This window comes from Anguilla anguilla, chromosome 11 (assembly GCF_013347855.1).
Source record: "Anguilla anguilla isolate fAngAng1 chromosome 11, fAngAng1.pri, whole genome shotgun sequence".
NCBI classification, from domain to species: domain Eukaryota; kingdom Metazoa; phylum Chordata; class Actinopteri; order Anguilliformes; family Anguillidae; genus Anguilla; species Anguilla anguilla.
The window spans coordinates 13,769,910-13,794,631 of record NC_049211.1 but is presented as its reverse complement, the minus strand read 5'-3'; the positions used below and the strand labels follow the sequence as shown (position 1 = coordinate 13,794,631).

Below are 24,722 nucleotides of genomic sequence, written 5' to 3'. Positions count from 1 at the left end.
GATTCTGCAAGCTGGGGACCAAAGGTCTAACGTTAATTGGATCTGGAACAGAAAAGGTAGGGATTTCGATGCAAAAATCACTAGCCTTTATGCTATCTATAGGCTACAACGTGACAAAATTATCAGTAGCCTACTGTTTTACGAAATCAGTCGCTACATTTGTTAATAACTGCATTAACTATACGTTCATTTTTTCATGAAAAATTAGACAATATACCGTTAAAGCATTCACTTTTGTTGTGCTTTATCAGAATTGTGCCCGAACAAAATGTCGTTTCCGCATTCCTGCAGCCGTTCTGTATCCATGATCCATCTCAACACAGAACCGGTTTCACCTGATTGTCAACACCACTGTTTTAGGAAGCGTAGCTACTGCGTTGTCTATGCGAAAAAACTGGGACATGTACATCTGACATGTTTGGCGGATTTGTGTAGAATCGAAGGCTGACTACTTTTTCGATTTACGCTTTGGCTTGCCTTGCCCTACGTAAAACAACATTCTGGATTCCCTGTGTTGCTCATGTGAGCCAAAGAAATCGTATTGGGATGGAGCACTGCTGTCGGACTTGCATGCCGTGTTTGAGCAGATTATGGAACTGTATTTGGCCTGAATTGCAATACCCGAATACTACACGACCAGCAGAAATTCGCACAGTTTCAGGTGATATCCGAATCCCATCTCCGAAGAAGAAGCCGACGCAACTGTATGCGGCTCTGTTCGATTTTGAAGCTCGAAGTGAAGAGGAGCTCACTGTGAAAGAGGGCGACAAATTATCTGTTATTGAAAAACGAGGAGATTATGTGCTTGCCAAAAAACTGACTGGTTCTCTGGAGTCTGGTTTGGTCCCAGCTAATTACGTGGCATTACTACGAGATGAATTTGCAAATTACAAGTGAGTAGGCTGCTTGCACACATTTCCTTGTATAATAGCTAGCCTACTATTATTTATTGGCTATAGTTTAGATTCCACGGAAAGTAGTCTATGAGTTGTTTGCGGTTAGCTAAATGTTTGAGTTCTTTTTAGGGTATTAAGTCATAGTTAAGTCATAAATTATAATTTTTGACTTCCACTGTTTTGTAGGCTACAGCATTATGAGAGTTATTGGTTGAGATCATTGAAAGGTTGCTGTGCATGCCATGTGGGCTAACTAGGCTACTCCAAATGTCAAAATATGTTGATGAGTTCCTTTTGTGACTGACTAAAAAACAAATAGGCTACGCTTTCTGGCGTTTGTTATGTGATGGTTTAGACATGGACCTATTAATTGTTTTGTTTTTGTTTTCCAACTGACTTCATAAAAATCTGTCATTTGCTGTCTACGTGTATGTTAGCATTTTGCACACAAAGGCTGTCGGAGTGCTGACAACGCGGCATCTCCTATATCCTATGTTCCAAATTTCCATTATTTTCAATCGTTTATCTGCTGTAAAACAACCTCGGTTGTTAGCCTATTACATATTACGTTTCGTCAACCAAACTATTTAATTTAAATCCCGCGGTAATCATTGACTGAATGGGGAACAATTCTATATGAATTTGTCTAGGAGTAGCTAGTAGTTGCCGCCGCACCTGAGTTTCAGTGAAACTTGAATTTCGTGGAACTCTGCCAAATAATTTCGCGCTACCTTTCAGAAAGCAATCATGTTTCTTCTCCTGCCTTGAATAAAAGGTTTAGCCTAGTCATGAGGCGTGTCATTTCTGGAACACACTGTTTACAGAGTGCCCCAGATATAGTGTGTCATTAATTATAATAAACAATTAAAAGTCAATATGTTTATATGAAGAAGACATTTGTTGTATCTCTTTAACAGTGTTGCCGGGGTTCATCTTATAGTTTGTTTCTTTGTGTGTGTGCGTGCATGCCTGTGTGTACACAGTCATTCAGCTGCACTGGATATGGTTAATCACCTTTACAAATATGCTGTTTGAAGGGTCCCCCTAATTCAAATTTCTGTGGGCTGAATTAAGGTGTAGTATCCATTGTTGAGGTGTAGCCATCTGCCATTGTAGTAAATTGGCTGTTACTTGACCTCTATGCCCACATCCCTCCTCAGTTTTACAGGTAATGAATGATTGGGATTGAATGTGCAGGGGATTGAACTTGTTCACTATTATTCAGAGATTGTTTGTCTCTGCGGACCTGACACAGACTTGGGCTCTAATGGATGTATTCGTATGTTTTTTTTCTTGCTTCTAGGTGGTACTATGGGAACATCAACAGACAGAAGGCGGAGAAGCTGCTTCTGGCTCCACAGAACACGAGCGGCTCCTTCCTGGTGCGGATCAGCGAGAGCCACAGTGACGAGTACACCATCTCGGGTGAGTTTCAAATGATTCTTCCAGCTGAGTGTTGATTGCATGATTTTAGGCCAAGGCACACACAGAAGAACAACTGACCTAATGTTTTATATTGAATGGTTACTACTGGGTGAACAATAAATCATTTATCACAGTATTCTTCCCCAATTAAAGATGCATTTAGCTGCTTGGCAGTATTATATAGTGAGGCCACTAGGAGGCATAGGAGAATCATTTTTTTGATGAAGTCAGTGGAGGCCTGGCATAAGTGTTAAATTCAATTTGAAGCTTTATTGATTTGTATGATTTCAGGTGCTGCAATGAGTTCAGAAAGTGTTAAGTTTTGTCACATCTGAGTGGGGTACAGATTAATATCTCAAAAAGAGAATCGTACTACAAAAGTGAAATTAGTACTCTTACGGAAATGGAAAACGTAGAAAATAATTTTCTGAAAACAGTAAATAGCATTACTAAATATGTTTACCCATTAATATAGTTCATAGCCATGTATGCATTAAGAAATATATGAAAGTGACAATTATTTTTATATTTGTCTCATATTATGAAGTGTTTGACTCTTACATTGTGAAGAGTATATATGTATATATGTATATATATATATATATATATATATATATATATATATACACACACACACACTCAATATTCTTGAGGATATACAGCAAATACAAAGCTTTAATTATTCATATGATCATCTAGTCTTAGATTCACTGCTTGGCCAAGTTCGGTTCTGGCACTGTATTTGCTTGGCTGTGTGTGTGTTTTTATTAACCTTAAATGCAGGTTCTACTTTCAGCTGCTTTCTTTATAATAAGCAGATAGAGGTGAGCAGGGTCAGTTGTTACACCCCAAATTTCTCCAATTAGAGCCAGCCTAGACTGTTTTGATCATTTTGACATTGGTCGAACATGGTTCTCGTTAGAGAAATGAATGATTCTACAACTGTCCTCACTGACCTGAAGTAACCTTGCTGATTTGGGATGTATATTAGTGTTATTTTTGAAGATAATTCAAAAGGAGAGGGTCTTTCAATGGATAAGAGGAGGGGAGGGAATACAGAATTCAGTGCTTATAGAGACATCTGCCTTTTGTTTTACAGTCAGGAATGACGGCAAAGTCTTCCATTTCCGAGTCCATCGGACGTCCATCGGGGCCTACTATGTGTCCGATAAGGTGTCGTTCGCTACGCTGGAGGAACTGGTGCGGCACTATCAGACCCATTTCAAGAGCCTTGGGGTACCTCTGGTACAGCCATGTGCACAACCGGTACGTCCAGTTACAACCATGACCGTCTCCCAGTCACACACCCTACCGTTCCCACTATAAAACCAGCAGCATTCCTGTTGACAGATTAAGTAGTCTATAAAACAGTCTCAGGTCAGCTCATATACAACATGAAAGAATAATATGATACCCTTTCAAACCCGGTGGTATATTGAAATGAACCGTAACCTGGATTATGATGCACAGCAAGCACTCTACAGTAAAATTACATCACATGGATTCCACAGAACCGTCACTGAGAAACTTCTCCTTTGGAATAAAAATTTAAAAATGGCCTTTTAATCAGCTGAAACCAAAAAATACTTTTATCTAAATTTTCCTGGGTAACAGCCCTACTCTGAATTTTTCAGGCACAATTTCGGGGGAGCGTTTGCCTCCATTTGGGGTTTCATTTGATTTTCAGGGCTGCCGCGGTAGCGCTGATTAGCCTCTGTATTACTGATGACAGTAATCATGCTGTATGTCCCTGGCTAGCCGTGATCTGCGATTTTCTTTTCTCTTCCTTTTCAGGGGAGACACTGAAGCGGAATGAGAAAAAACGCAATGCGCAACTGTGAATTATGCACTGCTGTCTGCAGGGATAGCATAGCTGCCTTATTACCATTTCTAAACACTTTTCAACATATATTTTCATTTCCAAGCACATGATTTCAAATAGATGTATGTTAGTGATTTACATAGTTATTATGTATTGATTTCAACACTCGGTCCAATTATGTTCCAATCTTAAACTTATGCACTTTAACTATACTGTAGATTTAATAGATAACTTGGGAAGCTCAGACCAAGTGTATTCTAGTTCTCAAAACAATTTAAGTGATTTCTTAAAGTTGTCTAACTAGTATTTTTCTGGCCTTCATATTTCAATGGCAAAATTAGCAAACCCTGTGGTACAGGAACCACCTTTGCAGCCAACTGAGAAGATTACGTTTGAACAGTTCATTTTAAGATGCACTTGTATGCTGAATGTAGACTCTGTTACATTTGATTTTATGTTCTTGTTCTTGTTTAGAAATCCACTAATATGATTGCGTAAGTTATTATTATTACTATTATTTAACTTTTAATAATTATAATTATAATCACCAGAAAATATCAGTGAAGATTTTCTAATGATTTTTGTAGTAACCTGTTGCAATTTTTGATAATTGTGGGTTCACTTGGGAGTTCAATTGTCAAGAATAAACTTGCAGTTTGAATTCAGCTCACTTTGACTTTTCAGCAATAATCTCTAAACAATCAGCTTTACATGGAAACACACACGCACACACACACACGCACACACACACATGCACACATTCTTTTTCTATCTCTTGTTCACTCGGTATCAGTTTCACACGTGCACAATTACAATGAACTGTTGCACAGTGGCGATTATACTTGTGCTTGTAATAATGACAAAAATATTAGTTCAGTGCTGTGGATCTAGTTTGTAATGCTATTGGTCTCGTTTCCGTTTACTGTGTCTGATGCTTCTTCATGGCATGTCTTTCAGCTGCCCCGTGTTTGCAGCCTTCATTTCTGTCATAATTTTTTAAAAATTTACTCTGCCACCTCCCAAAATATAGGACAAATGATCAAACCCATTGCTATATTAAAAACAATGGGGATTATATCTGTATTACTTTACCCAAGTTATCATTTCTGATCTCAAGAAAAGAGCCTATTGTGCATTTGTGAATATATAATAGCTATACTTACATGTTCTATGCTTTCCTAAATTGCGGGAGGGAAGATTCATTGGATAAAAATGACACACTGGCTAGTTATTCTGTTCTGGGACCATTTGCACTGATTTTGGAGAAATGTATATTTTTAGATATATTTTAAAAATGATAATGTAACTGATGGTATGATTTGGTGAATGTGGCGTAAGACAATTAACAAATCCTTTTTGTTCATTGTCTTAAAAAAAATGAACATATTCTGTACAATATGTCTTCTTTGACTTGCATGGACAGCTGGCTCTCTCTGCTCCTCAGTCTGTCTGTCACGTTCTTACCCAATTCTCTCACTATAAATTATTTACAGATCACTAATTAAGCAAGGGTACTATACTTAAATTCCGCAGCTATGAAAAATCATGTTGTATTATTTCTCTATTGACTAGATCTGCTACTGAAAGTGCTAGACAGGCTGTCCATATTTTGCTGCCAAATTACTTGTGATATGCATTTTCCAAGTTGGCTGGGAAAAGTATTGACTGCACAAAGCAATTTCAATCCACAAAGACTGCTGTAGTTATAGCTTCCCTCACTTCCATTTAGCTCAGGAAACATCAGGTCCTGTTCCTCCAGTTTATCTGTTACATTACTCAACTCTCACCTGAGTTTCTACATTCACTAGATTATAGACTGTCAATTTTATTCACTGGACATATCAAACAGAATTGTGGAATTATATTATGACAGAAAATGACAGATAATGGCCATCTTCTTCCATTTAATATGCAATGAAAGACTAATTGGAGTGTATTCTCACCAAGGATCAATCATGGGATGGCAACAACCTTCATAATGCTTCTTGACATCCAGCTATGTATTGCTAATATTGATCTGATTAATTTGCTTCTGTCTAGTCTACAAAATTAAGGAAAAACACAAAGTTTTTCTGTGCTTCCTTATTTGTCACCAGTATTATGAAAATAACTTTAAAGTGCTCCCACAAGTGTAAAATAATTTATTTGCCAAAAGGCCAAGTTAAGATATGTCTGTCCACCCTCCTTTCTAACTGACCCAGCTGCCGCATGTGCATATTGACTGTACTGGTTCATTCTCAAAACATTTGGCTTAAATGAAGCCACAACTGACTGACAGTAATGTGAGTGGTGGAGGAAGCAACCTCCACCAATTCTCTATAAACAATTTCCCGCTTTCCTGGACTTTCTCATGTCAAAAATAAATCACAGGCAGAAGAGTGAACCTGATAAGTGTTTTGTCCTTCACTTTCCACTCGTCCGATCATTTTTGGTTTAGTTTTGATGTGACAATGTCTCTGATTCTTAGAGAAGATACTGGACAAACGTTTTCACTTTAAAAAGTATGTTGTTATGTATCAGAAGCCATTCTGTTGTAGCACTTGTAATGCAATTACAGTGGGGAAACGAGAAAATGTGTAAGAATGCTGTTAAATCTGGTGTAATGTTTTGCCGTTTCGTCTTCCTGATTTCTGCAGAGAGAGCTGTTTGACATGGAACCTTGGGAGAGGCCGCGGGAGGAGTTCGCCTTGCAAAAGAAACTGGGAGAGGGGCACTTTGGAGAGGTGTGGGAAGCCCTGTGGACCAGCGAGAATCAAAAGGTGGCAATAAAGATGCTGAAGCAAGGTGAGTTCTGTACATGTCCATGCCATGGCAGGTTTAACACTGTAGCAGGAAGGGTTGGCTCCGTGTGGTCCCTGACTGGTACTACTGATTGGCCAAGCATGTCTGATGTGTGCCCCTTTGGTTTGTATAAAAAATATATTTGCATTGCTGTCATTAATTTTCAATCATTCGTTTTGGTAAAATATATTCTGTACAACAACTGGGTGCCATAAAACAGTTTTCTAAGTTGGTGTGCCCCTTTCTCACTTTGAGCAGCTGCCCCTCAAAAGGTGTCTACGTGGCCCTGGCTGTAACTAATCCAAAAGCACTACTCATTGACATGCTTTCGCTATGCTTCCTCAAGCTTTATGAAAAGCCAAATACCTGCTCTGCTGGAGTATTTGGATTGGGTTTGCCATTTAACCAAATCTATTACTTGCTGTTCAGTATGACAGCCTGCATTGCAATATGACCACCTGCTGCCAAAAGTCACCACCTGCAGCTTTCACAGTTACTGTACATCCATTCACCCATCCATTATCTATACACGCTTATCCTGGTCAGCTCACGGGGGTGCTGGAGCTTGCATTGTGTGAGAGGCAGGAACACGCCCTGGACAGGTCACCAATCTATCGCAGGGCTATCACAGTTACAATTATGTAGAAATTTAGCAGCCACTGTTTGTCTCAGAATTAAGTGTGTTCCCTTTGGGTCTCAGAAGCAGTTCAGTGGTCACTGTTATGCTCAGGAAACAAGAAGTGAAAGAATGCCATTTTTATTAAGACTTCTTGCGGTGATGAAAGAGAAATCTGAACAATTCCACCGTTATATTATTTCAGACAGTGAGTGGTAAGCTTCTGCTTTTTTATATATCTATTACATTCAAATTGTACAGAATAATGTATGCAGATGTAAACATGACAATAGTATGAAAACATACAAGGAGGTTGTATCTTAAGAGTTCATTAAATTTGTTTTAGTTGAGAACAGAAAAAAATATGGAACAATAAACAGTTTTGTGTTGACTTTGCTTCCAAAAACAACAGCACAATGTTATGGAATGTTAACGCACATGAATATGCAGAACTGTTCTGTATATCCTGAAGTCTGGAATGGCACGTTATCAGCACATACTGTCATTCTGCTATTTAATGACAATCCACACTAACTTTCTGAGTAGCAAAGAGGGAGAAAGATGAGATTGTGAGCATCAAAGACTTCCCCAATTTCACAACCACCTGTCCTAGCCTGCATGGATAAAAATACTGAAGTTTAACTTGATTGCCGTGCTTTCTGCTACAAATTCAGGCACATTGTATCCTCAGTGTGTAGCATAGTGTAATGCAGAGCCATGTGTCTTGGCTTGCCTGCATTGCTGTAAAAGCCCCAGTAAACAATCTAGGACTGGTCGTTACACTTACGGAAATGGATAATACTGAAAACATATTGAGCTGAAATATCAAGATTTAGCTCATTATATGTATGGGCAAATATAGAATATTATGACCACGTTTAGATATTGTAATGCAGTACTGTGAAACATATTTATTATATTTGCAACATAGTCCATATATTTACAATATATTGCGGTATATTCCATTTCCTTAAGGGCACAGAGACATTAAAGGCAAGAGGAGTGTATCAGAGATAGACATGTGTTCCAAGGAATAAAATAGAATTCAATGGAATAGGCTAATGTGCCATTGTGTCATTGCAAAACACAATGCTTGTTCTCAGCTGTGACTGTCTTGCCAGCTCCAGGAAAATAGTTACCAGTTTCTCAGACAAGAGTTTAAGGAACTAAACTTCTTCCTGTTTTCAAACTCACATTGCATACTTTAAATTGTTGCTAACCTCTTCCCAGCAAACATGGCAATCCCCAGGCATTCCAATAAGACGTAAGCCCCATTGCTTTTCCTGCTCAGTCTCTTATTAGTGTTACACAGTCCTGACTACTCCGGACAGCCAGATCTTTGGTATGATTCATACTATTGCATTACCCCCCTCCCACCCCATGTTTGTAAATATATGTGTTAGGATCCTCATTCATATATAGACAAACTACAGCCCAAAGTATATTGTGCACCAGATAAATCACTTCTATATGGAGTGTAGAAGCCGTGATCATAGCCATGAACATGGCTGGTAGGTGATGGTGTGTGAAGGTGACATGACTTCTATCTTTGCCACCACAGAGGACACCAAACAAGATGAGTTTGTGAAGGAGGTCCAGGCTTTGAAGAGCCTCCACCACCCAAAACTGATCCAGCTGCTGGCCCTCTGCTCCAGGGGCGAGCCTGTCTACATCGTCACGGAGCTCATGACCAAGGGCAGCCTTAAATCCTACTTGAGCTGTAGGTGTCTGAGTGTCAGGGACAATGACTCTCTGGCTCTCATGTGTTTTTTAAATGCCAATATTATTGACTATATGAAAATTGCTCCCTCAACTTTGCTGTCATTTTGTAACAATCACAGGAGACCCAAATTGTGGAACATACTTTGGATAATGTATGCATTGCTCTGTACGTCCTTATTCATTTGTAGATTATTAAAAAACACAGATAGGGCACTCATAAATGTGGAAAATAATCCCATTCCCGCGGAGAAAAAAATGGTTTTCGGTAAAAAGCCTGTATGAGACACAGTAATCCAACAAACATGTACAGAAAAGGAAAGAGCGATTGAGTAAATGACCATTCCTATGATATTCACATCAAAATATATAGGTATACAAATCTGTAAATTCTGGGAGTGTTCTGTGTTTTTCTCTTTCTAGCTCCAGAGGGACACGTGCTGACCACAGCCCACCTGATCTACATGGCCAGTCAGGTGGCCGAGGGTATGGCCTATTTGGAGGACAGGAGCATTGTCCACAGGGATCTAGCTGCCCGCAACATCCTAGTTGGAGATGACCTGGTTTGCAAAGTGGCCGATTTTGGGCTTGCTCGTATTATAAAGGTAATCTTTGGTGAAGCTCTGACTGCCTCCAAAACCCATACTTCACACATACATGTAAGGTGGCAGTGGTAGATGAGGTATGTTTTGTGGGGGTGATAAGTTTTCTTCCTTCATTTCCCCCCGTGCCGCAGGACAGTGTGTATACAGCCAGCAGGAACACTAAGATCCCTGTGAGGTGGACGGCGCCGGAGGCAGCCATACACCAACGCTTCTCCGTCAAATCTGACGTCTGGTCCTTTGGGGTGCTGCTTTACGAGATGATGTCACGAGGAAAAATGCCATATGATGGTATGTGTGTGTCCTGCTTAAACCCAACTCTACCCTGTAAAGGAATATCAGGGAGACGCCAATATACTTCACCACTGTGGCTTTGCATGATGTTGGAGTTTCTGTACCGTGATGCCTGTCCACAGTTACCTGTACAGGATTCACTTTGAAAATGTCCAAGTCAGTGCAGAGCCATTACTGATTCAGTGAACTTTTGTTTAAATAGCTTGCATTATATAAAGTGCTTATTCGCAGTGGCTTGCAGATGTAGCCGTTTCCATTACAGCTTCACGTTTTGTTTCTTGTTTACTTCAGCAATTGAGGTACCCTTCTCATAGGTACACAAGCAGTGTATTCACTGAGAAATTGGGGATGAGTCTTCTCAAGACCACTGACTGAGAAACAGAAATAGCAAACAATGCTTGTCTTTTATCTTGTCTGTGTTGGTCGAGGAATCTCTCTAGAAGTGTTTAGTTTAGTCCTGTTGACAGGCTTCTGTTTGACAGGTAAGAGTAACAAGGAGGTGTTGGAGATCCTTACTTCGGGGTACAGGCTACCCTGCCCAGGTAGGTGCCCTCCAAATATCTACCACATCATGATGGAGTGCTGGCATGCAGATAGTGCCAAGCGACCCTCCTTCCATTCCCTGCACAGCCAACTGGACAACATCTATGCCAGAATCTACTTCAAGACCATTGAGGTATAGAGACGGGGGAAGAGGGAGCAACTGCACTGTTACACACACACATCTCATGGAAAGGACTGTTCTACTGTGGATTGAAATATTATTTCTGCTGCCAACGTCAGCCTACAGTTGTATTGTCCAAATGTAAATTTTTTGTTTTTTGTTTTTAATGAGGATATGTGCAATAATGATCTTCAGATGTTGACTGTGAGCTCAGAGGTCAAGTGTGAACGTGCGGAGGTTGTTCCACTTTTACTGTCACTCAGGGTCAGCCCACCCCGTCTCACAAGGTCAAAATGTCATTCATCAGAGAGTGCCAATGTTTACAGTTTCTAGTCTTGCTGAATGTGTACTGTACAGATTCCTGGAGGTTGGAGAAGGAGAGAAAGTGAGTGCAATGACAGGACAACTGTGGTCACAGGACATTTTGGGGGGGGGGGGGGGGGGGGGGGGACTGCTATGAAATGGTAGTGCTTTAAAACAATGGATGCATGGACGCCTAATAGGTGTGATATAAGGCATAGTTCTGGCAAGAGAACTGTCATTTTTTCCATTTCCCCTTTGTATTGCACCTACTGTATATTGTCGCAAAATTGTAATATAAAATGGACTCTAGAAATTGCAATTGAAATCTTATGAAGACGTGTCTTACATAATGATGTACTTTATCAGATTAAAGTTGTTATTTTTAACTTAAGGTGTTAGTGCTATTATTAAATCATATATTTATAACGACACTCACTGAGTGTGTTGCTGAGTGAGTGCGTGAGTGAGTGAGTGAGTGAGCGCGAGAGATTTTTTGAATACTTTGTGTGCTTGCATTTATAACGAGTTAGGCGTGGTGAAAATAAGGAAGTTAAACTGCCTGGACTTTGATAAGAAGCGCTTTCGTGAGGTTTCGCTTTAGGATCCTGTCTAGTAATCAGGTGCGGAACAGGTTAACCATATTAACTGCTCCGGAGGAAAGCACGGCGCGACTTCAAGTTATGTTCTATGGATGAGACTTTGAAAAAAACATGCCCTTGTCTGCGGACACTTTGTGAAACACTTTTTGGCAGTTCAAAGGACGATGGCGTTGAAAATCGTGATGGCAATGGTGACAGCGAGTTTGGAGGTTCCAGTAAAAGAGACGAGGAGATTAATGTGGTGTCCAATCAACGATACGCACTGCGCCCAAAAGCATTACTTCCAAAGCCCGTGGAGAGTGATATTTACACGGCAATGTGGGAATTCGAATCTCGAGCAGATGAGGAATTATCGTTTCAAGAGGGAGACCTGTTCAATATTATTGACCGGTCTGGAGACTGGTGGACTGCCAGGAAAGTTGACCGAAATGGCCGCATATTAGCAACTGGCATCGTTCCGTACAATTATTTGGCGAGAGGAGAATCTGTAGAGGCCCAACCGTAAGTACTTCGTTGCTTTGTTTAAAAGTTTAAATTTTCGATTTTATCCATTTCATTCAATAAAATCGCATGCGAACAACCCCATTTCAAAACGCTTTAAATGGAGCATGGTTGTCATCCTTTGTATTTTGACATAAAATCAAAATTGAAGTGTTAAGAAATATTCCGCTCAGGTCAGTGACTGATGAGGACGCGGACGAGAATACAGGTGATGTCTTCTCGCTTGTAGTTATTGCAAGGCATGTGGCTAACTTGATATTTATTGCGCAGTTTTTGTCGTAGTATTTCTATTTGCTGTGGTGATTTAACAGTTCTCATATGTTACGCGCTGGATTAAGGATTCGCATCAGAACAGCATAATCTGCTCACTGTTTTAAACGTGATAAAAGCCTGGTTGAATATTAAACTAGAAATGACTTGGGTTGATTTGCTGCTAGAGTAGTATGAACATTTTCTTGGAGCTGCCCTCCATACAGTCTACTCCAGTCTTGACACCCTTCATGAGAATGAGTAAAAATGATTGAGAAAAATAAACAATACACGTACGATTTAACTTTTCTGCTCAAACTTTTGGGGAAACTATTTTCTACTCTATTCTTTTTTCTCTTTTTTGTGTAGGGGTCAACATTTTAAATATTTTAGGCACGCCTAAGGTGTGTGATGACATTCTATTTTTGAAACTGATCTCAGTCTGAAGAAAATGTATTGCTGCCTATCGCCATTTCCCGTTTCACTGGGTATGAGTATGAATGCAAATGAATACAGAGAAGTCAAACATTTACACACCGGGAAGGAGACAAGAAAGGATGTTGGCTTAATGACTTCACTTAGTACCAGGATATTTTAGCCCAAAACCTGGTTGCCTCTTCCAGGAGGTTGAGACTTGGCCATAGATGAATCTTTCAAAAAGAAAGTGACCTCAAACATACATCAAAATCAGCACATATGTTCGAACCCAAAATATGGCTCATTGTCTGTGTTGTACATTTTTCACCCATTTTTTCTCATTTCTATGTAGGGTGGCAATAATTCTGGAGTTGACTGTATTTCCCTGCTTCTTGCATGGCTTTTAGGTGGTACTTTGGGAAAATTAATAGGCTTGAAGCCTCAAGTCAACTCCTGGCTTCAGAGAACGATGAAGGAGCATTCCTGGTACGGATGAGTGAGAGAGAAAATGTTGGCTATGTGTTATCAGGTGCGTATTTTGCAATTTCCCACCAATTCGTATGCAGGTTAAGAGGAAGTTTCTGATTGTTTTACTTACAGATAAAGTAAGGTAAGGTGTACTAGGAATGTCAAAAATTGCAAATTTACACTGTGTGACTGTGACAAAAGCTGGGAAATAATGTCCAGCGAATGGAAAATAGTTAACTGGCCTGTCCTAAGATACAGTGGTGTGAAAAAGTATTTGCCCTCTTCCTGATTTCCACAATTATTGGATATTTGTCACACTGAATGATTTCAGATTTTTAAAACAAATGTAATATTAGACAAAGTGAAACTGAGTAAACACAAAACACATTTTTAAAATTATTTCATTTGTTTAATGAAAAAAGTTATCAAACACCCATGTCACCCATGTGAAAAAGTAATTGCCCACTTAGTTACTCAATCAACCAATTAAGAGATGAGAAGAGAAAGAGATGAGAAAGAAAAGTTGTTAAAATATATTAATCTGAATAAGATTTGAGAGCTATTTCTAAGGCTCTGGGGCTCCATCGAACACAGGAACTGTTGTGAATCTTCCCAGGAGTGGCTGGCCTGCCAAAATTTCTCCAAGGGTGCAGCGACAACTCATCTAGGAGCTCACTAAAGATTCCAGAAGAACATTCAAAGAACTGCAAGAATCTCTAGCTTCTGCTAAGATCTGTGACTCAAGTTCCCTATCTAAAGAACTGAAACAATTCAGTATGACAAATATGTATTAATAGAGGAAGTCAGGAAAGGGGCAAATACTTTCAAATGCTTTCACAGCACTGTACAGTATAAGATGTTTCTCAAGTATGCATGTGGGTGCTGTCTTTGTAATGGTGAATTTCACGCTTTCTTCTGTACTGTAGGTTTTTGCTGTGGCTGTCAATGCACTTTCTACCTGCAGACTAAATATATTCATTTTTCCTCATTTTTAGATACTAAGTCTGTCATTTTCTGCATAAGGCAATCTCCTGCATCATGTGTACCCTACTAACATTCAGTCTTCCTGTGTGGTTTAGATGAAATTGAAACAGGGTTAAGTTTACATGACAGGGCATGTCACACTGAAACGGTATCAAAAATAGACTCAACTCGCTATCCTTCCCATTCGTATCTACCACATCAGAGATTTGTCATTCGATGAATTACCTGTGCTTGTATCCAAAGAGTCATAGTTCTCCTCTTTTTTACATCAGTTGTTACTGTCTGTTCAATGAAGGGTGCTTGTGCTTTTGTTGTGTGATTGGATTGAATTTGTTATTCATTCTACCAGTGACTTGTTCTTCAAAGCTTTCTATTCAGTGAGTAACAAAATATAGAAGTGAAACTAAGGAGGGTCTTTTTTAAAATGTTTATATAACCTTTCTTCCTTTTTTCACCAGTCACCTAATAGTGTACCATACAGCATGATAATCCGTTTGGAAACAATGGATTCTGTTCTGACCCCACCTCTCTTGTGCTCCTCCCAACACAGTTAAGGTACACAATGAAGTGAAACACTTCAAAATCTATCAGAATGAGGAGCAGCTCTATGTGGAAAAAACTGAAAGATTCACCAGTCTAATGGACCTGGTGGACCACTTCAAGTCTCACCCCTTAGGGGTTTCTGTGCAGAGGCTTGGCAATGCTTGTGCAAAGGTAAGTCATGGAGAAATGGAGCACCACTTTTGACCCGGGAGGGGAGCTGTTAAAACATAGCTGGATGGATATTGCCTCTGTGATGGAGTCTTGTGTCGGTTAGGCTAGCAGCATCTAGGCTGAGCTTGGACACTGCATGGTAAGACCTGGTCACCAGCTTCTGTTTTACTACTCAGGTGACCATTTACATTCTTATAGGCCTAATCATTGTTGCCAAAACTGACTTTGTAATAAGTGTGGCCAAGCATTAGAAAGGATTAGATCTATGGGTTTGAATACTGAGCAGAATGTTGTAATGTGTGTGTGTGTGTGTGTGTGTGTGTGTGTGATGTATGTTCTTGCAGAAAGAACCAAAGCCTCAAGACCTGTCCCACTCTACAGTGGATGCATGGGAGCTCCCCAAAGAGGAGTTCACCCTTGGGGAACTGCTAGGCAGTGGCTACTTTGCTGATGTGCACAGAGGGAAGTGGAAAAACCAAATCAACGTTGCCATTAAAATCCTGAAAAATAATGGTAGGCATGGAGTGTTACTGTGAAAGAGTGTTACTATGTTTGAACCGATTCAACCTCAAGTGGAGTAGACAGGGTGGAAGGACAGAAGATACAAGCACAGAGATGGCATGATGGAAAATGGGTCATCCTACAATTTCTAATATCACCGGATGCAGCGTTAATAAGCGATAATATTGAGGGATAACATTCTATAGCTTAATTTTTTTTGTATGGTGTTCTATGACCATTGAGCATGGCAAGTCCTTTCCCTCTTTTCCCTGCTCCCCTACCTCTCACATCCTAGTAGTAGAAAGTAGGGAGTGTGTAAATGAGGAAAAGGCATTGGGACAATCATTGAATGATTGGAAAAAGGAACGTACATGGTGACTTAACACCCTGCACTTAAGGATTTGGTAGCTTTGAGGATTGAGTATTGTTTTGAGTAATGTAAAAAAGGACATTATTTATCTACTTTATTTGTTACCATACAGTATAACTTAGAAATTCTTCAGAACATAAGATGTACCATCAGATGCAGACGTAGTGACTGTACAGCATTTCAAGAGGTGTGTGTCCAGGCAGTAGTTCCAAAATTTGGGTCAGGATGCCCTGGTGGGTCATGGGAGGTTTTGAGGTGGGTTGTGAGATTGCACGTGAAACTAATAACCTGAAGTGTATAAAGCACTTTCCATTGACATACATTCACACCAGGCAAAGTAAAAACTGCGCGTTGCATGCACTGCACTAGTTACAGTAGTTGTTTTGACATAAATTAAGTGGGTCTTAAGAGGACTTGAAAGTTTATGAAACTAGGAGTCCACACAGAGGAACATTTGACATGTTTTAAAGGATTTTTGGAAACTTTTGCTACTTAAGTCAGTCCTTGTCCGCCACCCCAGTTATTTGGAAATTGACCATTTTTATGTATATGTTTGACTTTGAATCTTTGAAGAAACTTTCAGTCTGAGAGCAAGAGAGCTTGAGGATTTTTGAGCATTAGTATTAAGTAAATATAAACATAAATATTACAGTTAATACTGTTACAGTTTAACATCCAATGCATCATAAATATACCATCTGGGTGTGATATTATTTACCTTTCATAATAGCATTACTAGCTTTGTAACTTAGATAAACAATAACCTTTCTGTTATTTAAGGATGCTACTTATTGTTTATAATGTGACTGCATATATATATAGTCATGCAGACCTGGACAGATATCAGTGAGTCATAAGAGAAAAGAAGCCAGGTTTCAGCACAGTAATTCTTTACTAGCTTTACTAGGAATAGAAAGATGTGAAAATGAAATATTTCACTGATCCAGTTCAACAAGATCTGTCTAAGTCAGAGCAGGTATCTGTGACTTCAAACATACCTACTGTGTGTGTGTGTGTCGGGGGGGGGGGGGGGGGGGGGGGGGGGGGGGCTTCGGGGGGGGGGGGGGGGGGGTGGGTGGGTGGTATGTAGATCTGGTATGTTGGATAGCGTCACAAATATGTACTGGTTGGGAGGGATAGGGGATAGTGCTGGTATGTTGGATGACATACACAAATAAACTATGCTGAAGAGAAAAGACAAATCATGTTGTTATAAGTGTATGTAAGCAAAAGCCACACAAATTAGCATTTAAAAAATGTTTTTACATTTTGGCCAAAATTCCTTTAACTTTATAGAATGCTAAACTAAACCACAAGAAAGGTGACATGAGGAAAACTTTGAGAGTGATTATTTTTTCTGACCCATCAGTGAAAATATCAGAAGCAATAACCTATGGCTGAGACTTAGTCAATCATTGACTCTTATCACTTGGTAAATCAATAGGTCCAGGAATCCAAGTGCTGACTGTGCTCCAATGTGCATTTGCAACCATATTCATTGCCAGGTCAGTGGCACGTAAGTGCCATATTCCTTCTTACATTTAAAGGCATACTATGCAGAATTTTTTAACCTTGCCGTGGTCCTGTGTTTACAGTCAAAGAAGTCTCCTCTTCAAGAAGGTCCTGTGTTCAAATCTTGGCCGGGGGATTTTTTCCTTCCCGCCTTTCTGTGTGGAATTCATGTTCTCCCTGTCTCGTGGGTTACCTCTGGGTACTCCGGTTTCCTCCCACAATTCAAAGACATGCAGGTTAGGTTAATTGGAGAGTCTAAATTGCCCCTAGGTAGGACTGTGTGAGTGAATGGTGTGTGCCCTGTGATGGACTGGCGAACTGTCCAGGGTGTATTCCTGCCTCTCGCCCAATGCATGCTGGGATAGGCTCCAGTACCGCCCACAACTCTGACCAGGAATAAGCGGGATGGGTGTAACATGTATATCCATTGTATATTTTGGAAATCCCCACACAGCAATAATTAACGAGTCCTCTTTAACAGAACTGTGCATTGCGAACGCAAAAAAACGGCTCCCGTTGAAATTAATGGAGGCAATTACGAAGTTGCTTCTCGTTAGAGGAAGTGTGTCTTCGGCCTGAGAATGCAGCATTACAGGTCCAACAGAAGACAAGCCAACTCCGCGTCACTTTTCATTCCCATGGCGAACTTCAGCTGATGTCACTGAGGAAAAGCAATTCCAAGGTTAACTCTAGTTCCTGAGGAGTCTCGTTGTATTGTTGTTGCTTCTGCTGAAATCTGATCCTAAACCACAGGCTCTGTAGCCACACCCACCCCTTCCCACACAGAAACGAGCAGCACACTCAGGGATGTCCTGAACATATTTTAGAATAACAAATACGGTAAAGGTGCACAAATTTGTGGAGAGTGTGTTAAGACGGATATTGCCAATGCATCATAGAAATGCCTTTGCATGGTTATTAATGGCTAAAATCCCAGATCTGGCTCTCGCAAGAACTTGCCACCTAATCATCCCCTGATTTAATTGGCTAAAAAAGATGTTCTCTCCCTCCAGTGGAGCTGCTCAGTGGCCAACAATAGAGGATTGTGGTTGTACTGGGCAGCTCCCGGGTGTGAATGTGTATGAGTGTGAAGCAGGGTGTTGCTGCAAAAGAGCATCCGTGCTCAGCGAACCTACCCTGGGTAAATGAAGGTTAAATAAAATAAAAATAATAATATTTTAATAGTAAAAATCCAGCATAGTATGCCTTTAATTAATCAAGTATTTGACTGTTGACACCTATACTGCCAGATTAATGGCAGTTGTGTAGCAAGCAAAATTGAGTAAACAGATCCACTGACTAATTTCACTGAAAATTTTACCCCAATGCTTTCTTGGAGGAAAACAATTTTCCTTTGAAAATTTGGTATGTTTCTATATTTGTATCTTGCACTGTTGGGCTCTTTTACATGGCATTACTTCTTGGGAATTATATGGATCCAGTTCTTGATGCTACAAAAGAACTGGGCGTTAATTAACATGATCTGTGTCATTCTGGAGCACTATGCCTGTTAAATGCATGTGGACCTGCAGTCCTCTGCTGTGCAGCTGTACAAATGTCCCTTTAATCCTAGTTCCTGACTCACCACAAAAGGTCTCACAGCCATTCTCACAGAGCGACAGTAGGGCCGTTAACCTGGTCCATTTGCCAAATTGCCAATAGGCTTTCTTGCCACCTAGACATCGCCTGTGATTGGCAGTGTTTACTCTGGCTCCTCACCTACGCTTGTGTTTATTCTGCAAGAGTTCTCAGTTAACCAGCTGCTATAAAATGCCTAGATCTAGAAGTGTTTGCTATGTCTGATCCCGAATGCTTTGCCGTTCTCTTCTGTCTAGAGGCCCTGAAGTACGCAGAGTTCCAGATGGAGACTCAGATATTGAAAAGGCTGCGCCACAAACACTTGATCTCACTCTTTGCCATCTGCAGCGCTTCGCCCCCCTATTACATCATCACTGAGTTGATGGAGAAGGGCAGCCTGCTCAGCTTCCTGCGAGGTCAGTCTGTCCTGCCCCCCCGCATTGCTTCCTCCTGTCACTCATAATTCACCACGCTCTGGTCACTCAAACCTCATTTTCACGCCTGGTGAAAAAACACCAAACTTGCTTTAAGGGCAGAAAAGGCAATAAAAGGAAACATATTGCAACCTGCACTCAGTCAGGAAAGTTGCTTTCCGTTGTTTTCACGCACAATTTCAGTTTTCATTTTTCTCATCATATCCAGTGTCCATTAACTCTTCGCATCTCTTACCACCTGTTACTCAGCTTCAAAGAAGCTCAGTGCTTTCTTTTAATTTCTTTGCCATTTTGAAGGCAAACAAGCAAAACAAACTGCAGAAGTTGGAGACAATGAAGATTATTTTAAATTTGTTATAAAGGCAAATGGTTAGGGAGCAAATAGCAGTTTGTCAGTATGAAATATCAAGAGGGTTATTCTGGGAGGAATTTAAGTACATTGTGTTTGTTCAAGCTTTAATTTGCAATATGGCTTTTCATTGCTGGATATTGAGCGTGCTGTGAGAGAATTCATGTCTCTCCTGTGATTTGCACTACAGGCCCAGAGGGAGGAAGCCTGGATCTGGTCAGTCTGATTGAAATGGCTGTCCAAGTGGCTGAAGGGATGGCCTATCTGGAGTCCGAGAACAGTATTCACAGGGACCTGGCAGCCCGCAATGTCCTGGTTGGGGAGAACAATATCTGCAAAGTGGCTGATTTTGGACTGGCTCGAATTGTTAAGGTTGTTCATAATTTTTTTGCTTGAACTATAATAGTGGTTACAGCACTGAACTCTGATACAGCAAATATATGGATTGTTTAACTTTTGCTTTATATTTAAAATTGGAAGCGCTTCAAATTGCTGTTGATATTTGCATGTGGAATGAAATTAAGACTTTTTATCACCTTTGGCTTCTACCATGGCTTGTTTGGGTGGCCAGCAGTAACAGTATGTCTTTGCCTTTGGCCTTTTTTTCAGCTTTATCAGTCAATTTTAGCACAGGTGCAGACCAGAACCATCAGCCATCATTCAGTCAGTGTTTGTCCTTAACTCCGCTATCTTTTCACAAGACTCTGAATTACTTTAACTTTCATTTCAAAGTACAAATACAGTACAAATAAGGACTTGGAGAAAATTGAGATAAACTATCATAAAGCCAAGAAATGAATCCTCAGCTGACTATGTCTTCCATGTATCCCCAACATTTTTTTATTAATAGTCTATTTAAATGCATATAGTTTACATTAAAGCCAGAATACAAATGGCAAACAATAAGGAAAAAATCTATAACTTAGAACTCCATGCCTCATCGCTTTCGATTACATTACATTCATTTAGTAGATGCTCTTATCCAGAGAGACTTACAATGCAGGAGAAACATAAGTGTCCAGCGAGTAAATGTGTAACATCACTAAAGCACTAATGCGACTAGTATTAGCAATGCTAACCAATAAGGGGAAAGATAGCCAATGGTTCTGCTGTCCTGACCACTTTGGGAAGTTCAACCACTGTGGGCCCAGTATAGACAGTTATTATGACTGGGAGAAGCAACTACTCAGGGAGGGGACAGCTGGTTTCCTCAGGGTTGTGGAACAGAGAGATTTAGCCAGGGTGTAGGGTTTGAAAATTGATTAAATGTATCATGGAGCTATTTCATTTTCTGCCCTGTAGGCTAGCACCAACATTTTAAACTTGATTTGAGCTTTAACAGTGTAGTCAGTGAAGTGTGATCAGAAGGGGTGTGACAGGAGCTCACTTGGGAAGACTGTAGACAAGTTGTGCGGCTGGATTCTGTATTAACTGCAGGGGATTTAATGGTGCAAGTAGGGAGAACAGCAAAAGGAGAATTGCCATCGTCCAAGTGTGAGAGTACCACGGCCTGAACTAGGAGCTGTGCTGAGCAGGTGTTGAAGAAAGGAAGAGTTCCACAAATGTTGTGTTTATAAAATTGACCTGACTGACTGTCTATACCGGGTCAAAGAAGGAGAGTTGTAGCTCTTGAGTGTGGTCTTCTGTAGCATCTAGATTAAAGGAGAGCATTATTTCTTCTCCACCATACCCTATAACACTTTGAAAATACTGTCATTATTGTATATTGCATGTGTTATTACTTAACACTGAGTGTTATATTTTGCTTATTAGGTACTGTTGTACTATTTGGTCAAAACCATAAAAGCCATAGCAAATGGTCCCATACTGTTCTAATCCATGTTTAGGAGCCATTTTATGTAAGTGACGACAAGAAGATTCCCTATAAATGGTGTGCGCCAGAAGCCATCAGCCATGGACGATTCTCCGTTAAATCGGATGTTTGGTCATTTGGGGTTCTTCTCTATGAAATATTCACCTATGGTGGAACCCCATATCCAGGTAAATGCCACACACTTGTGCATATCTCCTCTCTGTGACTGTAGATGGGAATGTGTGACAAAAACATCTGGAAACAGCCAAACTGACATGCCCCCTCAGTAATTTTGGGGAGTAATAAAGGGGAAGACTTTTTTGTGCAGATCATCCATTGAGGTCACTGTGAAATGATTTTAAAAAAAAATACATTACCAACGTTGTCCTGCAATAGCCTGCTAATCCCGTCTGGACAGGGCTTAAGTAATCTTGAACCACCGATGCATTCTTTGCAAACTTGCACCTGTTTTACATATTGTTAATATGTTATTCACTTTTTTCTATTATTATTATGTCATAACAGATGTTTATTTGTGCCATTTTAATCTTCTAATGTTTACTTGTCTGTGGCTGGACTCCTCTGAAAAAGAGACCTCAGTCTCAGTAGGACCTCCGAGGATAAATGATAAAACAAAAATAAATGATATTAACGACTGTATGATATAAGTACATTTAGTCACATAAAGGGCATTGGTAATCTCTCTTCCTTGACTTGTTTCCTGTAATGTAGCCTACACCAACATGGAGGTATACCAGGTCATAACATCAGGCTACAGGATGCCTGCCCCACCCCAGTGTCCTGAGAGCATTTACGAGATCATGCTGTCCTGCTGGCGCGATGCTCCGGAGGATCGTATCAGTTTCAGCCTCCTGAAATGCACCCTAGGGAACGCCTATGAATTGGAATAGACCCACGGAGGACTGCAGTTATAATACAAGCCACATGGGGGCAGCAAAGAAAACATTCCGCGAGGACAGAAGTAGGCCCTCGTTCCCATGGATTAGAGCTGGAAGATGGGCCTTAGGGGGTTTCCCTTCTGCCTTTTTCCAAATTATTGTCAGTCATTTGGCATAAAGTTCTGTCAGCATGTCCACTTGATTCTATTAGTCTGACCTGAAAATACCACTGCATTCCAGTCCCAGTCATATCATAACTGTATGGGTATTTTAGATAATAGATAGTGATAATTTGGTACACAAAGGATACCTTGGAAATTGGAGGTACAGGGAATTAGTTGACAAGGCCACAGATGTGACTGGCATTGTCTTGCGACAGTTTAATGACTCGACAGTTTAACCGAATCATTTGTACATCATGTATTGTCTCCAATATGTTACTGTTAAATTTAAAAATGAATTGTGAGTTTTATTAAACACTTTGATGAAGAGGTTTTTATTGTTGTTGCTTTGTCAACTAATCTCAGTCATATCTCAGTACTGTATGGGCATTTTAGATAAGAGATTGCGATAATTTGGTACAAAATGGATAGCTTCGAAATTGGAGGTACAGGGAATTAGTTGACAAGGCCACAGATGTGACTGGCATTGTCTTGTGACAGTTTAATGATTCAACAGTTTAACCGAATCATTTGTGCATCATGTATTGTCTCCAATATGTTAGTGTTAAATTAAAAAATGAATTGTGAGATTTATTAAACACTTTGATGAAGAGGTTTTTATTGTTGTTGCTTTGTAAACTAATCTCAGTCATATCTCAGTACTGTATGGGCATTTTAGATAAGAGATTGTGATAATTTGGTACACAAAGGATAGCTTGGAAATTGGAGGTACAGGGAATTAGTTGACAAGGCCACAGATGTGACTGGCATTGTCTTGTGACAGTTTAATTATTCAACAGTTTAACCGAATCATTTGTGAATCATGTATTGTCTCCAATATGTTACTGTTAAATTAAAAAATGATTTGGTTAAATACTTTGATGAGGAGGTTTTTATTGTTGTTGCTTTTTTTGTACAGTACGAAATGTGCCTTTCAGCGATGTCCTGTAGTCAAAGAATTGATGGTACATCCCTGAAAAAAAGACAATTTAAAATTCCATGTGTTGTCTACATTAAAAGCAGCATCTGAATCAAGGTTTTTGAAAATAAGATTGCTGTTTCTGGAGCAATAGTTCTTTAAAGCAATAGATACTTTTTCCACTTTCTGGAGGTGAGAGTTGTATTCCCATAAACTGTTTGTCATATTCATAAATATATTCAGTGCAGTAAAATATATTAGGCTGATTCAGAACTGTTTCAAGGGCTTACATCCCCACAGATATGATAAAGAGTAGAACCCAGATTTCAAGGTTTTTACAAAACCAAACTGGAGACCATTTACAGCCATGAAATATAGACCATCACATCCTGCCAACCACCAATTATCTTTTACTGACAATTAGATGTTTCATTAAGACATCACTTTTGTTTCTGCCACAAGAGTGTACACCTCTTAAGAAAGAACCATTAACATCAACAATGGTTTTGTGAACAAATATTTACAGAGGTTATACGGATTTATGCATTTCAAAACATGGATATGTTGCTTTAAATAATGCAGCAATTTAGTCATGTTTGCCAAGCAAACTGGAGTGAACCGCCTGCTTTTTTTTACAAATCGTGGCAATGCTAAATTTATTAAAGGGTGTGGCTCAACTCCCCTTTGACTAAGCACCTCAATTATATTTTAAATGTGGTTTATTTCTTAGGCATCATGGCTGTGCGTTATTAATTACCTGGGGGTGTGATGGGAGATGTAATGGCACAAGATTTTCTATTGCTCAGCTTAACTCTGCTTGGCTGGTCAACACCAATGTGAGTAAGTGCAAATACTGCTCTGTCAGGAAATATGTCAACTCCAATGGAACTGCTTAGTGGCAGAAGCAGCTGCCCCAGAAACCAGTGCGCAAACAGACACAGACGTTGTGATTATAAACCCCCCCCCCCCCCCCCCCCCCCCCCCAGATAGTGCCATCTATTCCTGCCCTGACATGCTGACAGCTTGGGCTGCAGGAACCGGTTTATTCAGAAAACCTATGACTCATCCAGGATGTGCAAGACCTCACAGAGGTTCTGCAACAATGACTTGTCACCTTTCAAAAAGAAGGTCA

General features: G+C 40.1%; 2 protein-coding genes across 3 annotated transcripts; both read left to right on the top strand.

Annotated features, from left to right (window-relative positions):
* Positions 1 to 103: 103 nt before the first annotated feature.
* Positions 104 to 11,256, top strand: zgc:194282 (tyrosine-protein kinase Srms). Of its 2 annotated transcripts, XM_035382694.1 has the most exons (9): positions 104 to 893; positions 2,200 to 2,321; positions 3,421 to 3,587; positions 6,780 to 6,927; positions 9,102 to 9,260; positions 9,683 to 9,864; positions 9,996 to 10,152; positions 10,638 to 10,697; positions 10,786 to 11,256. In XM_035382694.1, exons 1-9 carry the CDS (start codon positions 547 to 549, stop codon positions 10,962 to 10,964), a joined length of 1,521 nt encoding a protein of 506 aa, XP_035238585.1. In that variant the 5' UTR covers positions 104 to 546; the 3' UTR covers positions 10,965 to 11,256. The 2 variants fall into 2 exon arrangements, with proteins under 2 accessions (XP_035238585.1, XP_035238586.1); XM_035382695.1 differs by having other exon boundaries at positions 105 to 893; positions 10,638 to 10,955.
* Positions 11,257 to 11,665: 409 nt separating this feature from the next.
* On the top strand, positions 11,666 to 23,547 carry ptk6b (PTK6 protein tyrosine kinase 6b). Its single transcript, XM_035382693.1, has 8 exons — positions 11,666 to 12,222; positions 13,296 to 13,417; positions 14,891 to 15,054; positions 15,399 to 15,567; positions 19,273 to 19,431; positions 19,989 to 20,170; positions 21,646 to 21,799; positions 22,344 to 23,547. The coding sequence occupies exons 1-8, from the start codon at positions 11,810 to 11,812 to the stop codon at positions 22,520 to 22,522; spliced, it is 1,542 nt and encodes a 513-aa protein (XP_035238584.1). The 5' UTR covers positions 11,666 to 11,809; the 3' UTR covers positions 22,523 to 23,547.
* Positions 23,548 to 24,722: the final 1,175 nt, after the last annotated feature.